This window comes from Felis catus, chromosome A2 (assembly GCF_018350175.1).
Source record: "Felis catus isolate Fca126 chromosome A2, F.catus_Fca126_mat1.0, whole genome shotgun sequence".
Taxonomy (NCBI): domain Eukaryota; kingdom Metazoa; phylum Chordata; class Mammalia; order Carnivora; family Felidae; genus Felis; species Felis catus.
This window is the reverse complement of record NC_058369.1, coordinates 27,713,504-27,730,491: the sequence shown is the minus strand read 5'-3', so window position 1 is coordinate 27,730,491 and position 16,988 is coordinate 27,713,504. Positions and strand designations below refer to the sequence as shown.

The 16,988-nt window shown below is 39.5% G+C and overlaps 1 protein-coding gene across 15 annotated transcripts in view; it reads left to right on the top strand.

The window, feature by feature from the left end:
* Positions 1 to 16,988, top strand: part of FHIT (fragile histidine triad diadenosine triphosphatase) — a 1,423,954-nt gene that overhangs the window by 1,157,450 nt on the left and 249,516 nt on the right. For all 15 annotated transcript variants that reach the window (XM_045053133.1, XM_045053131.1, XM_045053132.1 and 12 more), the window contains one exon: positions 1,344 to 1,373. In XM_045053133.1, the coding sequence (XP_044909068.1) occupies positions 1,344 to 1,373 (30 nt within the window). The remainder of the gene's footprint in view (positions 1 to 1,343; positions 1,374 to 16,988) is intronic.

Genomic DNA, 16,988 nt, shown 5'->3' with positions numbered 1-16,988 from the left:
TCTAAAATATGGTGTATGTGTGTATGTGTGTGTCTGTATGTGTGTTTGAGTCACTTTTGTGCAAGTAATTAAGCTCAGGGTGGGTTTATCAAGCTTACGCTACAAATCATGTTTCCAGAGAGTGGCTGAAGGCAACTGTCAGTGTTAAAGGAAATACTAGAAAAAAAATTCACCTTCACTGAAAATGGCCAGTGCTAGTAGTTATCTAATGTGATTTACTCAAAAGTGAATTCCATAAACAAAGGAACTGACTTGTGCATAGCACTTGGAGTGCTTTTGTATATGCAGTGTCTACAAAACTTTTCAAACTTGAAACCAGAGTATGGTGTTTATTTATTCCACAGTCAATTGAACCTCGCACCTCATGGATACATACGTAGATAAAGGAAACCCAAGTTTTACAAAACAACATTTACCCATCCTGTGTACTCTAATAGTTTTTGTTGTATTATCTGATTTGGTTTTAGTGCTGATCACAACCCATTAAGCTGAATTCATGACCCACTAACAGACTGTGACTTCAAGTTTGAAAGCCATTTATACACAATTCTGGCCACAGTGGGACAAACATTCTTACCCATTGGTCTGGGCCACAGAGATAGAAAGACTTGCTAAAAGTTGCAAAGTTCTAATTCAATTATACAATTTTCCGTCACAGACATTGCCTGTTCTAGTATCTCAAACCAACTGAGCACTTGCTTTTGCTTTGTCTTGTGACTGATGACTGGGCAAATCAGCTCATTTTCAGCTAAACAAATGGTTTTGTTGGTTTTGAAAATCTGAGAGAAGGAACCAGGAATGGGAAAAGGGCCCAACTACAGTGAATGCTCCTACTTTTTCCCCCCAAGTTCAGGACAGCCAGAGAGAGCCCACTCTTGGGTGGTCTTCCCATATAAGACAGCCCATATTCCTACTTAATGGATTATGTTTACGGCAATTTTTTTTGAGTAGAGACTTATAGTAACCAGACATTAATTAAACTACCTCTGATTTAAAGATAATCAAAAGGTGCAATAATTTACCTCCTCAAACATTTCCATCCTTCCTTTAATGCAATTAAAGCCATAGCCAAGAGCAAAGAGCATGAAAAGTAGCAAGAGGGTTGGCTCCCTGGATAATTTATATCATTTTTACACATAACTTCTCACTTACTCTCAGGCGGAAATGGAGAACTGTCTGGTCCCACACATTTGAAGTGAATGGTTCCCATGAGAATACTATAAATTAACACACAATGAAATTGGATCTAAATTATTAACAGGAGGTATTTCTGAATAAGCAGGAGATACCATCTATCTGTTATCACCTCTGTTATTTATCTATTTTTTTTCTCCTACTTCTAGGATGGCCCTGAAGCCGGGCAGACTGTGAAGGTGAGTGCTTATTACGTGCATACAAATTAATAAGGGGCAATTATGAGAACTAATAAAAATCACACTGAGCCATTTGCAGCACATTGCTGGTTCATTATGTTATCTTTGAGGTCAGAGAGACCCTCAGTGTTAGAGCCATAAATCCTGACATTATAAACTATGCCAAGCAATATGTTTCCCATTAGTTTACAAGACATTTACCTTTTGTAGTAAAATTATTCTTGTGTAAATGCTAAAACAGAAGCTAAATCAAGAAGTCCTAAAACAGAAACTGAAGTCAAAAGGATTCAAGTGAGGTAGTATCTCAGAAACAGCATGTGAGCCCTGTGTGGACTGGCGGGTCCCATTTGAAGCTGAGATATCTTTGACAGGCCTTCTGGTTCTTCACACAGCCTCCTCATTCTTGAGCGACAGGCTAAGCGAGTTGTTCTCCACGTGCTGGCTCTTTTCTCCTTCTCTCCTTCTCTCCACCCACACACCTATACTTTTCCTCCCTTTGTACTTAATACTAAAGTTCTAACCTAATGGAGTCGGTGGAGCTTGAAGATGGGTTTTTAAGTGTGCTAAAAGAGGAAAGGAGGATTTATTAGGATACTCTCTACTTTCCTAGTAAAGTAAAATAAAAGAATAAAACTTTGGCTGATGCTGAGGCTGGGTTTCAGCCCCCTTCATACAAATGCAACTTCCTCTGCAGTTAGGTCCTATGCCCAAATCACAGAAATGGCTATTTTTTTCAGTGCTAGAAATCAGAGGGAAGTTGAACTGGGGTGCTAATGTTATACTTTGCAAAATAAGGTTTTATCACTGCGAGACTGGCTATGAACAGACAAGGTAATACTTGGCACAAAGCAGTACCAAAAAAACACAGTCTCTTTTTGGTATTAGTTCGCATATGGCTTTACTGTTTAACATAGCTACTGTGGGACTTTTAAAAGTACTTTGGGAAGTCCTCCTAAGGAGCAAATGTTCTATAGGGATTGCCACCAAATTCCTTACGATAAAAAGGAGCTGTCCTCCTGATTGCTCCAGACACATGATGTAATAGGGACAGAGGGGACTCGCCTCTTTCTTCCACCCCACTGTCCAGCCCCCATGCCAGGCTTCTACATATGTAGACACCAAAAAGAGTATAATGAGCAGCTTCTTTTTGAAATTCATTCATCCTTCCTTCTTTTCTTTTTTCTTTTCTTTTCTTTTCTTTTCTTTTCTTTTCTTTTCTTTTCTTTTCTTTTCTTTTTAAGAGAGAGAGCATGAGCAGGGGAGGGGCAGAGGGAGAGGGAGAGAGAGAGAATCTTAAACAATTTCCGTGCTCAGTGCAGAGCCTGATACAGGGCTTGGTCTCACAAACTGTGAGATAATGACATGAACCAAAATCAAGAGTCAGAAGCTTAACCGACTGAGCCACCCAGGCGTCCCCTGAAATTGTTTCATGAACTACAAAGCACAAAGTTTAAATCTGGTTGCTAGTTTTTTGTTTTTTTTTTTTTTAAACTCAGTATGTAATTGTCAATCCTGACAACACCAGATTTAAGTACTGAACACACTATCTGATGGAATTCGTTCAAATATGGAAGTATGCCGGTAGGAACACAGCTAATAACAGGGGAGCATGTACAAACTAGATCAAATGAAATGCACAGATTGATAATAGGTACATATTAAACACATTTAAAGCTTATATGTATATATAGGTAATATAATCTCACAATTTCATTTTGGTTCTGAATGAAGGATTAAAATTATGTTCTATATAAGCAGGCGTTGAATAGAGACAATAAGTAGATAAGTGATTTCCAGCAGCTGATGAAAGGAGGGCATGGGGAATGACAGCTAAGGGGTAAGGATTTCTTTTTTAGGGTGATGAAAATGTTGTGGAATTAGATAGTGGTGATATTCATGCTGCATTATGAATATTCTAAAACCTACTGAAATGTGTATTTTAATATGGAAAATGTATATTTTAACATGGAAAATGTTATGGTATTTGAATTGTATCTCAATTAAGAATAGTAATAAAACACAGTAAAAAAAAAATGTCACCAAACACCAAGTCTAGCAGAACTGCACACCCTGGCTAAGGACTCTCTGATTCTAACAGTGACTACTTTTTTGGTGTCCCCAGTTATCCAACCAAAAATGTTCACGGTTTTGTCAGCCTCATTGGTGAGGATGATGGAGTAATTTTTGGCCTATAGGACTTATATATGAATTGTTGAATGTGATTATTATCACCATCACCACTGTTACTTAGTATAAGTTAATATTTTTTAACAATTCTATATTTTTTAATCAGTAGATTGTATTGCTTTGGACATCTTTCAGCTGTTTCCGGCCTAATCACAGAATTCCCCCAATATGAATTTGGGGGGGGGGGCTGCATCTTAAATCCTTTGTAGATGATAAAATGGCTAAAAGAACAACCATGCACATGCATATGGAAACCTATGTGTATGACACATAGGTGTATGTGAGTGTATGACAAAGTTGTGAAAACTGTCCTTTTAGGCCAACTTTGCATATGTGATGTTGTCCAATCTATGTTTTTCCAAGTGCAATCCTTATACTACCTGCATAAAAATTAATTTTGGTGTTAGTTAAACCAAAAAGAAGTGGACTCTTAGTTCTTATGCTAAATCAATTGATTTAGAATCTTTGTGGTTTGGGCTTGGGAATCTTCATTGTGCACCAGCACATAATATGAGTCTTTTCAGAGTGTGGCTGTTTCTCAGTCTTGTTACTTTATGCTGATAAAATAGCTGGTAATGGCCACATACCCCTGCCGTGTGGAAACCAGCCATATAAAAGCCAGCCCCTCCAGGGAGCAAGGCAGCACCTTCAATATTCAGCTGCCTGGTTCTGAAAACTGCAGTTCAAGACTGAGCATTTCATGTTTTGAAATTCACACAGTTGTGCATTTCAGGGTAGCATTTGACAGCCTGCCGCGGAAAGCGCAGTGACTGTTGGCTTCGTCTTTGCCTGTGTGTCTGACTCTTGGTATTCTGCCCAATGTCTGGGTTCGAAACCATTTGTGTCTCATGCCGGGTGGTAATAACAATAAGCCCAGTAATGATCTCTTCCCCTGAAGCAACTGTTGTTATTGTTAGTGAAGGTGTACCACTGAGCTAGACACTTGAACGTGGTGCCACTTTAGGGCTTTTTGTTTGTTTGTTTCAGGGGCTTTAAATTCTGCTTTGCAAAGAACAAGGGTGGACTTGCTTACTCAGTAAGTGATTCATAGCAGGAAGGGGAAATATGGAAGTAAAAAGTGACCTCTTACGTTTCAGTTGATTATTCAGTCTCCTTTTGAATTTAAAAGTAGTAGAGTGCTGCTATTTACCCAGTGATAATTGCAATGATTTGAATGTCCTGCAGTCTTGAGAAACAACCTCTTTTTTTCTGGTTTTAGGCATGTATTGCAATATACATATACATGTATATACATATCACTGTATATACATATACATGTATATACAGGTACAGCCATATGTTGCTGTATTGTTAGTCTTTTCTGACCCCCATCACCCATCTGAAGTGGCTCTGCTCAATAAAGCCTTTATTCCCTATCTTGTTGCCTTATTTGATTTCCTTCAAGGCATTCTTCACTGTTTTTTTGATTTGTGTGGTTATTTTTGTTTCTGTACCTATGTTTCCTTAGTCCCTCAAGAATGTTAGCTTTTTTGAGGACTTGCATTTTGTCACTGTCTACGATGGCTCTTTTGGGTGGTATGGGGAAAAGAATGGGGAAGATAATGGGTCTTTGCTTGAGAGAGCAAATCTACTCGTAAGTTTCTAATGTGAATGAACATGAAGCAGCAGATGATATGTACTTGTATTTCAGTGTGTAGTCAGGGGTCTGTCTGAGTTTCCTGGGATTTTTGTCAAGAATCTCCTATATCTCAGGCATCACTGACAAAGACCAGAATTTCTACTCATCAGGTTGCCAAACCATATTCCAAAATGTAATTTCAACTAGCCAAATCATTAAAGGCAGTGCTCAGTCTTTTAAAAGGGATGCTCCATAGTAAGTTTAATGTGAGCTATCTTTTAGAGAAATTAATATGTGCATCTTTGGGTGGGAGGGTGTTTTAGGTATATTAAAGAGAGAAATTTATGGCAGGCAGGCAATCTGGAATCTCATAAGAACTATTTATAGAATGTGCTTGTTTATCCTTTTTTGTGGTTATGGAATTGAATCCCCTACTTAGATAGTTCATTTTATAATATTAAGGCAGTGGGAAATATCTTAATAACTATTGATATATTAGCAATTACTTTTCAGATTGCTTAAGAAAGAACAAGAAAAGGAATTCTTTGAAAAAGTGTGATTTAAAAATTAAAATAAAGATAAAAACAACTGTTCCATTCACTGAAGGGTCTCTATGGTCCTAGAAGAGATTTTCCACATAGAGATTTGGTCATCATTTCAATTCATGAACATAGAGGATATTGTAGCTCTTCATGAAGTTCAGTAGTTAATGCACTTTGGCGTCAATCAGAGGTTCCATGGGAATATTAGGTCTATTATTTTACTGTATGACTTGGGCAGGACTCTTAGCATCTCTGAACGTCTTCGTCTTCACTTTTCTTTCTTTTTTTAGAAAATTTTAATTTTTTAAAAAATTTTTTAGAGAGAGACAGAGACAGAGCATGAGCAGGGGAGGGGCAGAGAGAGAGGGAGACACAGAATTTGAAGCAGGCTCCAGGCTCTGAGCTGTCAGCACTGAGCCTGACATAGGGCTCAAACTTGTGAACTGCGAGATCATGGCCAGAGCCAAAGTCAGACGCTCAACCAACTGAGCCACCGAGGTGCCCCCCCTTTTTAAAAATTTTCTAAAAATTATTTTTATTTCATCTTCAGTTTTAAAATGGAGGGAACCCTATCTATTGTGTTGAGTGATGATGAGGAGAAACCAACATGAATAGAGAGCCTAGGCCACTATCCCTGGGACCTTGTTCATGTTTCTTAATATTAATCTTACCCTCAGTTTTCTTATGTTTCTTTTGTAACATAGGCAAAGACTGGGCTTTAGGAGAACATACTTGGCATTGAGATTGCGGCCCTGATGAGTTCACAGTTATACACTGAGTTGTCACTGTTGACTTTTGCCATTTTGCTTAAACTCTTGAGAAAGCTTTCTTCTGGTAAGAGGACTTGTGCTGTTTGAATACTGACTTTGAATTTATTACAAAAGTGACCAGTTGAACATTCAGAAATCTGCCTTAATAATTGGGGGGAAAAATCTCTACCCTGATATATTTTTTTATCCGCTGCTCTACTCCTCTGGTAATGGGTAAGTCATGGTTCTAAACTGACAGTATACTTTACAGTTACTTGAAATAGGTTTTCACAAAATACAAACCTGCCTGCCCCCTATGCTGATTCAGTAGGTCTGGTGTGGGACCCAGGACTCTGCATTTTAACAAACATTAGGTGATTCCCATGCACACCTTATTCCAGTGCACAACTTAGCAAAGAAGTGATGAGAAGATATGGAGGACTTTCAACAGAGCTCCTTGCTTTCAACCCAAATGAATTCCTAAAATTTGGTGTCCACCGAATGGAGAAACTGACATTTTGAGAGTAAAAATGATTTTTCTTGACTGTTATTTATTATTTTCATAATGAAAGAAATTTCACAAGAGTTGTAATTTGCCAGAGAACTTTTATCCTTTGCTTAAAGCCATGATAGAAAGTGCCTTGCCTATGTTTATGCCTAATGCCTGCATTTACTGCCCGAAAAATCAGTATTTTAAGGATGTGGTAGCTTTTCTCTTGTGGAATTGGCTTACAATTTATATCTCTTTTCTCAGAATGAATCCCATTTGCCTGAATTTAGTAAACCAAAAACAATTTCAGTGCTCAGGTAGGGATGAGTTTGTTACCCTTCTGGGGACTTGGGGACAAAACTTCTGGTCCCTGGGTCTGTCGGCAGGAGAAGGGACCATGAGCCTGCCTGTCTCCTATGGGAAAGTTCCTCTCTTCTACTAAGCCTCAAGCCTTCTTCTAAGTAGGTATCAAATCATTGTGCATGTGTGTGTGTGTGTGTGTGTGTGTGTGTGTGTGTGTGTATTTATTTCGAAATGATCGGTTTTGATTTGCATGATGTCATGAAAAAACACTGAAAGAGAATTTAACCAGGCATTAATTAATCAGGTGTTTTCTGGTTACTATGTGTTTTTTATTTTCTCTGTCCTTTCACTGTCACAGGCAACTTCAGTGGATGGGTTGAGGGATTCTGGAAATGGAGTGAGGATAGAGGGAAAATGGCATCAGCATTCCAACATACTGATGGAGAGACAGATGACCTGGTTTCAGTCCCAGAGCTGTCACCTACCAGGTGTATGACCCAGCAAAAGTTAACCTTTCCTAGCCCCACCATCCATTTATAAATTGATAACACGAGGGCCTCAGTGATACCCTTCCTCCTAGGGGTGTTGCAAAGACTAAGTGGCTTAATGTATGTAAATGTTTTCAAAACAGTACTTGGTATGCAATACATCTAAATAAATGTTTGTTCTAGTTTTATAATTTTCACTGAGTCCTCATAACCCTCAAAAGTAGGCAGTGATATTTTATACGTGAGGAAACTGAGGTTTATAGAGGTAGAGTAACAAATCACACCATACACAACTGACAGGTAGTAGAGCAAAGATTCAAACCCAGGCCTGTCTGAGAGCCCCTCTCCATTATATCATGCAGCCAGCTGTTCCTAAAAGCACCTTGCACCCAATAAGCACAGGGGAAGATGCACAAGGAGAGGTTTTGTAAATATATTTTCACCCATAACACAAATTAATCTGCATTATTTTTCTCTGCTTAGAATAATATTAGTTTCTCCCTAAAAATACCCACAGGATTCTCTCTGTTTAACTTTATTATACAGGTAAAGGTCAACCAAACTAAATGCTGTTTTATTACTGTATGCCAGTTTATAGCAGAATTATATGTTTTAGGTGTTTAATTTTTCATTAGTGCTACCAAACAAATTTCTTTAGTAATTGGAGGCCCTGACATAAGCAAAGTGGATATTTGGCTGTTAAATTTATTTTGGGATACGTAGCACAGAAATGCGGCAGATACATTCTTAATGTCAATGTTTTATAGATCTCAGTAGACTGTCTTTTACACCTGATGTTCAGTTTGGGGGTTTTATTTAATCACTGTCAAGTGAAATATCCTGTGAAAAGCAAAGTGCTCTGTAGACCCTAAAATGCTACATAAATGTAAGGTGTCATTATTCAGAGTCACTTTCTTAACTCTGTTGATGCAGTAAGGGCTGTCACTCACTGTCGTCATTTTAGTGTGGAATAGTAGGTGCTCAGTAAGTAATCACTGAAGGAATTTCTCTCTTGGTATTTTGCTCTGTATGTTTCTAGCCTGGGAAATAATGTGTATAATTCTCTCATTCCATTTAACTAGATCATTGTAGGTTTAAAGTTTTCAACCTGTGGCATCTAAATAATTAGCTTGGCCAACATTTGAACAAACAAACAAACAAAAATCAAGGGGGGGGGGATGAGAGAAAAGGCAAAATAAACTCAGACTAATCATGTGATGAGGATTCAGTTTTGATGAAATGTAAATGTCCATGTCAGTCTCAGTAGATGAGCCATTTGTCATAAACCACACCACACACCTTAAATGTAGACTGAGGGGTGAATGTCCATTAAATAATGTGTGGTTTGGTTGAAACTGGACATTGTAGCTGAATCAGATACAGATGATATTACAAACTTCTATTTCAGGAATTATTAACAGCAGAAATAACAAAATACAGAGGCAGATTACTTATAGGCTCTGTATCTTAACTGTAAAAATGCAGATGGGTAATATTGCTTAGAGATATGGACACAAAGAGGGTTGGGATTCCCTTACGTGGAAACATTAAGGAGAAGGAGTGCACCGTGGGATGTCACGGGTACCCAGTAGCCTTCAACTCCATAGATCTCTTTTATTTTTAATATGGGTAATGTGTACCCATTTGTTCATCACATTATTTATAGTTTGTAATATTACTGATATTTTAAATGTATTTTCAAAAGAAATATACAGCTTTGTCTATACTTTTTATTTCACAGGGGTCCCACTGAAAGGTTTTCCATCAATAAATGACTATTATAATTCATTCTTGTTCCTTTATTATCTTTAGCAAATAACTGATTCTCACACCTATGTTCAATTCTCTGATAATGGGGCCCATAATATAGATTTCTGAAAAGCCCGCAGTTGATTTTGATGTTGCCCAGATTTAGGAACAGCTGTTTTCATATATTTCTTTTTTTTTAAGTTTTTTTTTTAATTTATTATTTTGAGAGAGAGAGAGAGAGCGTGCATGCACAAGCATGAGCGAGGGAGAGAGAGGATCCTAAGCAGGCTCTGTGCTGTCAGCATGGAGCCTAATGTGGGGCTCAAACTCACAAATTGCGAGATCATAACCTGAGCCAAAATCAAGAGTTGGACACTGAACCAACTGAGCCACCAGGCACCCCTTAACATATTTCTATAAATACATTTTGATTCTTGGTCAAAGTGGCCTAGGCTTGATTCTTGCTGCCATATCCATCCTAAATCATTGAGTCCCTTGAAGGGGCTCCTCTTTGCCTTTTATGCTGAAACCATCAGTAAATTAATTCTTAAGATACAAAAGCAGCTGGAATAGTAAGGATTTGATGACTAAGTCTGGGTCAAATGGAAACCAGGTTAATGAATAATGGACATGGCAGCCTGCAGAGCTCCAGAAATGGAAGAATTAGAATAATCACCTTCCTAATGACATTCACGTGAAAAATTCTGGGTTGGTGAGAATCTGTAATGGCCCTTGGGCTAAACACAGTGAGAATTTCTGCCCCCTCCCTCAGTATGAATTATGTTAGTGCTGGGAAAGGATAATTTTGAAATCTTCACATGCCGCGAGGCATCAGTACTACACCTGCGGTCTCCTAGAGGATTCCCTTTCTAGAGAGGCTATTCATCTACCAAGATCAGGAAAATTGAGGTGTACATCTCTGGAAGCCTCCTGAGTCATATTAATCCCAAACCTCAGGGGGAAAAGACAAAACTGATGGTCTGGAATCCCTCTGGGCTCATTCTACATACAGATGATACTTTGGGGTGCTGGTAACGAAAACTCCCCTTTCTTTCCCTGGTAGCTTATTCTCTTAAATAAGCCTCTCTTGTTCCTGATGTTACATGAAAAGTCAACATGAAGTTGTTTAGGTTGTTGATCTTGCCCAAAGTGGTTTAGAAGAATAAACATTGTTGAATGAACAACGTGAACTCACCAAATACTCTTTTACTTCGTGATGAAATCCATTTATCCTAATGTTCACATCCAAATATCCCACCATAGGGTCTATACATCAGTACTTGTTACCTGAAAAATATTTTCTTACCGTGCTTTGTATACCGGGACTGTGATAAACAACCCAGCAGGGCCTTTTATTTGTTTCAATTCATCTGTTGGTTGTAAATGGTATAAATTCCTAGATGTAATCAGGTTCTAGCAGTATAATTTTGACAAAACGATTCATCCATGGAAGGAGTAAATATGATTCCAAGCTCAGCTCTGCCATCAGATGACCAGAGATGAGAGTCACCCTTGAGGAAGAAACTCAGAGCCTGGATAACTCAGAGAATCCCAGAAGGGCAAATGACCTTGGAAGGCACGTGGTATCATCACCTGTTGTGCAAATGATCCCTGTCAGTAGCCTTTAAATTGGTCTGTCATCTTCCTCTCTCTCTCTGGAAACCCAGTGCACACTGAGGGAAACACTTCTAGTTTTATACAGCTCCAATCTGTGTTTGACAATGAGCATCTCCTCACTACCAAAGGTATCCTGTTCCTAACTCCCAAGGAGTGAGCATTCTGTCTGCTCATGTTTTATTATCTAACATTCTGTTGTTATTTTAATTTATTCTTCCAGTGCCTACTATGTTCCAGGTATTGTCACAGGCCCTGTCAGACAAAGAAGAGTGAGGCATAGTCCCTATCTTTAAGGGCAGTCTCTGAAATAAGTGCTAGAGTAGAAGAAGACTGAGAGATTGTGGGAATTTTGTAGTGCCCTCTCCCAAGAAGGGTTTATTGAGCACCTACTATACTTAGGTGCTGCCAGGCACTGAGGTGCCATGGAAGAACAAGCAGCCAAGGAAGAGCCCTCACCCTACTTGTCCAACTTCCTCTACACCCAGTGAATGCATAAAATAATTGCAAGCTTTGAGCAGTATTAAAAAGGTGGTACCATGGTGCTGTGAAAGGAAGAACATGGAGGGAGGAAAGGCGGTGGAGTGGCCAGCAAAGTTCTCCTGGAGAGGTAAACTGAGACCTGAGAAATGATAAGGGTCTATCCAGATGGAGAGCTGTGGAAGAAAGAGCATTCTGGGCAGAAGAGACAGAAGTGATGAGCTTGGGACGTTCTAGGAGATGATTGAAGTCCTTGGGGGGCAGGAATTTGGGGGCAGAGAAAAGTGAACAAGAAAGCAGTTATGCCAGGCCTTGTACACCCTGGTAAGGGGTTTTAATTCAATTTTTAATGTGTTCAGTGTTTGGATTATATTCCAAGGGCAGAGGGTATTTCATGTGTGCCACATGTGATGGGTCGCCTTAATTAATTTGGCTTTTAAGTTTCTAAGTCCAGTTTTCCAGAACTTGAATAATTTTGTCTCATATCTATCTTGAGCACTATGGTTGTCTTCCTGGCTTGTTTTCTTTATTCCTCTATTATTTAGCAGTTAAGAAGTCAGGGTGTGTTTTAATCCATCTGAATATTGGATTCACATCTAGCTACAGGTGTGAACCCTGTTTGGTGTAATTCAAGAGCCAGCAAACTTTATCGTACATGTCCAGAGAGTAAGCATTTTAGGCTTTCGGGGCCAGGTGGCACAATACCCTTGCCTTTGCAGCATGAAAGCCGCCAAAGAAAATATGTAAATAAATTTGCACAAATAAATATGGCTGTATTCCAATAAAACTTTATTAAAAAAAAAAAACAGGCCATGGGCCAGATTTGTTCCAAAGGCTGTAGTTTCCTCATCCCTGCCCTAAGCCATTTCTCTCTGCCAACTTATGAGTTTAGTAAACCCTGACCTAAGCCACCTAAGGATTCCATTCGCTTTAGGGATGGTTGTTCCCAGCCTCATGGAGAACTTGTATCCATTGTCTGTGGGTAGGGATATGAATAAGGAAGCAGTAACCCTGACAGTTACAACAACTCTCTTAGGATTCATGGGTCAGTCTGCTATAGAATGAAGCAGATACTGAGCGTGTAGTGGCAGAGATAGAAGTTGGACCCTGGGTGACATTACCAGGTTGCTGAATTAACCAGTCCTGAAGTCTGCACCACTTCCAGACTTTTTGGTTAGCTGATCCATTAAAGTTGAAGTTCCTGCTACCTCCAGTGGAAAATATCCTCAACTAGATCATCTGCTCTAAAATATTCAGTTATTGTTACTCCTTAATATGCTTAACTGGCAGTTTGCATTAAGTGCTTCTGCATATCTGCAATACTCATCACATGCCAATGGGAATCCTTGAGTGAAAGTTTGAGAATCAATGGCCCTAGAAAAGCTTAACTTCCAATAGGCTCCCTTTGGTGCATGACCACAAGGTAATTCCATTAACTTTAATGATGGTCGTGCTGTACAAAATGGGTCCTGTTAGTCTATTCTTCCCCTTATTTTTTAACATTAAATCTTATCCTGCAGCTAATTCTTCAGGGTAAGATATGTTCACTGATGCCATTCATTTCTTGGCCTTTATTAATATATGCAAGACTCTCTTAGGGAGGGAGTTGGGTACATTAAAAATGAATCCACTGCCCCATTTGTCGACTGTGAGAAAACCCAAGTCAGGGACATCAATGGATTATTATTGATTGTTGTAAGATCCAATAAAATCATAAATATGGCTCAAACAATTACTGTGGCCACATTAGCAAATTATCAAATCTATAACTTTCCTTGGGGCCTGGCCTCAGAGATTTAAATAAAGTGCCAGGGGGAGCAAAGTTGTATTTTAGGAATGTGACAAACCAGGGCCAGGATAGAGAAATTTATGATTTAATTTGCTGTGCAATCTAATTGAGAATAACTGTTGGATTTCTAAAAAGCGAACTTTGATTGGGTTAGGCTAGGCACCAGAAATAAACTGGAAATATGGGTCAGTTTATACTTTTCTGAGCGTCTGTCACAAGGGGGAAAGGAAAGTGTTCATTGTGGGGAATGACTTTCCTGGGTGACCTTCTACCCTGCCTTCTGTGTTCTTATTTCCTGTGTTCAAATAATTGCATTATACCTGAGACTAGCTGGCTCTTCCCAGAAACGTGCTTTTTACGCTTTTCACCAAGTGTCAATTTCCCCCCATTTAGAAATAAATCAATTCAGAATGAAATTACCCAGAGCATTCATTTTTCACCATCTAGTAAATGAGCCTCTCTCAAAAACAGGAGGTCCTCCCTTTTTTGGTTCAGGCTTAATAACATCCTCTTCTTACACAGAAGTAGTACAGAACTGTTGTCCCTGCCTTCTCCCGGCTTTTCATCTTTGGTGGGCTGCTAGGCAGGATTTGCCCTGTAACATGTATATTGGCATGTTCATGGATTCCTTTGCATATTTTCTGAAGATCTAATGGGATTCGGACTGCCCAGTTTCAGTTTCTAATCCACAGCAGGTTGGGAGGGAGCAGCCTGTAGCACCCTATCATCTGTTAGCCACTGTAATCATCCATCTGAAGCCCTGGGCTCTGCCTCATGCTGATGACAGGCACACCAGTGGCTAGGTTTTCAGGAATGGATTGGCTCATCTTGCAGCTCACTTCAGGAAAATAGAAAAGCAATTTGCACAAAGATAAAGGAGATTTCATAGTGATCTGGGTAGAGCTGGCTAACGGATTTCTACCGGCAGTCAGCAAAAGCTCGAAAACCCAGCTGAGAAATGATAAATTACTGCTAACTGTCCTAATTATCCCTTGACACTCCGTGTTGAAACCTGACTAAATTTTGCTGAAACTTACAAATAGGAAAGAAATTTAAGGTTTAATAAATTATCCATAATAGAAATGCTGAGAGAGAGGGAGGGAGAGAGAGAGGCAAAAAGAGAGAGAGAGGGAGCAAGCATGATGCCTATAGCAGAGGGCCTGTATTGATCACCCAATGGTTTCTTGAGCCTTAGCAAGAGAAGGTGGGGGAAATGTGTTGAATAAATTGTAATTTTAATTACAAACCTAATTGATTATATTCAGCACACTCATCAGGTTAAGGAAGATGAGGAGTCAACTCCCAAGGTCATTACCTTAATAAGGCACGGTAAGCATGTAATTGGCGTTGAGTTGTGAACATCACATTCTTCTCTGTAAACAGCATAATCAACGTACTATTTTTGAAGGGTCGCACACTGACTAACTTTGTTTCTTTATATTTTGGTACAATCATCTTGTACTAACCCATCTTTCATGTTTTATAGTTTCAGCTTTACCTTCATCCATTGTATAAATCCACGTAAAGTCCTTCCAGTGATGGCTAGCTTACTTTTTACCAGCTATCTTATTCCATTTTTAGATGTCTTCAGTTAGAAAAATGTATTTTTCCTTTTTCATTTTTTTCTCTTCTTCTTCCTCCTCCACCTTATCTTTTCCTGTGAACCAGCAGTCACAAGACTGGAATCTTTGTTCTTTTCCTTTTCTCTTTGGAGTCTGGGCAGTCTGGTTTAATTCTGTATTTCCTCTCCTTCTCAAAAACCGTATAGGAGTTGGAAGATGTGCTCTTGTCCTTCTACAGAATCATCATTGCCTTTAACTGTGTACATGACCTGGTTTTTACTCCTTTGTCACACTTGTCCCCACATCTGGGTGTTCTCTGCTGATTGTTCTATTTTAAACATGTTGCTGAGAATCACACAGAGGCCTCCAGAGGGCACAGGAGCAAGAGTTTTATGCAGTTCTTGGGACATAGTAGGCTCTCACTAAGTGTTTGTTGAACATGAGGATGGTATAGAGCCTCCGGCCTGGGTGTCCATGCTGCAGATGAAGATTGTCAAAAATTAAATGGTTAGAAAAATCTTGTTGACAGAGACACAGCTGGATGGTGGGTTTTGCTGGTGCCTTTTCATATTTCGAAGACCATGGAATCTGGTCAATGATACGGGATCCTGTGATGTCAGTACCCTCAAGACCAACTGGGAGGTGAATTGATAGAGATGCTCTTTGTTCTCTCGGTGGACAAATGCTAGCACTGGAATGAAATCTGAGCTAATATTCTTAATTAAGCAGTGATCTGTGGGGGCTCTTTCCACACCAAGGGTGTTTTCCAGAGACTGACTGTTCTCATGTCTAATCCTCACCAAGCTTTCATGCTAATTATTTTCCCTCAAGCAGGCATATAAAAATCACCCAGAATGCTTTGACTCTTTGCGGTGACAATTAGAAGCATAATTTAGTGAAAGGCAGCTAACTCATTAAATTCTGGGAGTTGGAAGGATCATGGAATCTTTGAAGTCTGAAAGCTATAGACTTTTTCTATGGAAAAACTCAGGTATATACACAAAATATTGAGTTTGCTTTCAGGGGTCTGCTGGCCCCATGACACCTGTGTGGATTGCTCCCCTGGCCTTACCTGAATTGCTGTCTTCCATCTATATTCAGTGGCAGTTAGTATTACTAGTGTAGGTGGATGGGGTAAATCATGAGGCAGGTCACAATGAGCTATGTTCTCCCCATTTGAGAGATTTACCTTATAAAATAGGTCTCTCACTCAGAAGAACTATTTGGTCTGAGGATTCAAAGACTGGCTCCATCTACTCTTAGTTGTATGGTATTAGGCAAGTAGTTTAATCCTCTATGTCTTTGTTTCCTTGTCTGTGAAATTGGAATAAGAGCACTCCCTCTTGCATAGGACATTTATGAGTATCACATAAAGCCGCAAATTGGGAAACTCTCCACACAGTGCCTGGCACACTGTATTTTTTATTTGCCAGTGATTTGTTGAGACCCGACTGTTTGCCAGCCTCTGTTCTAGCTTCTTTGATGACAGCAAAGAATGAGGCAGATGTGTAGTCCCTACCGTCAAAGAGAGCATCTTCTCTCATCTTAATCTCCATCACCCATGCGTCAAGCAGAGCAGATGGGAATATCAAGAGAGACACCCGTTAAAAAGGAGTTGAAGTGGATTCCAGTTTACTTCCAGCCACTTGTGTCATCCTGTTAATGGGCCCAGAATTCTTATTAATGGAAGCACACTGGTCTCTTAAACGGAACTGAATTGCAGAGCTAGTTCTTTCATGCTGCAGGCAGTGAGGTCTACCAGGTGTCCTTGAGGGGGAAGGGGAGCAGTGTGTATCACCTCCAGACACACAAGATGTCTGCAAAGCATGTGCCCCTGAGACAGGTGTTTGTTCCTTTAAGAAGCAGAATGTTATTCATCCTGTGCATCACGGATTCTTTAATAAATGGACAGTAAAGTGATTGAGAAAATGTTTCCTCCATAGCTCAGCCAAGATAGATCCTTATTCTGATGTTAAATTTGCATAAACAGGAAGTGAGGATTTCTTCAACTTCTAAGGACCAGGCATGACCTTAAAACCAGGCTGGACATTCATAGGAACTCATTCCATTCAGCTGTTAAATT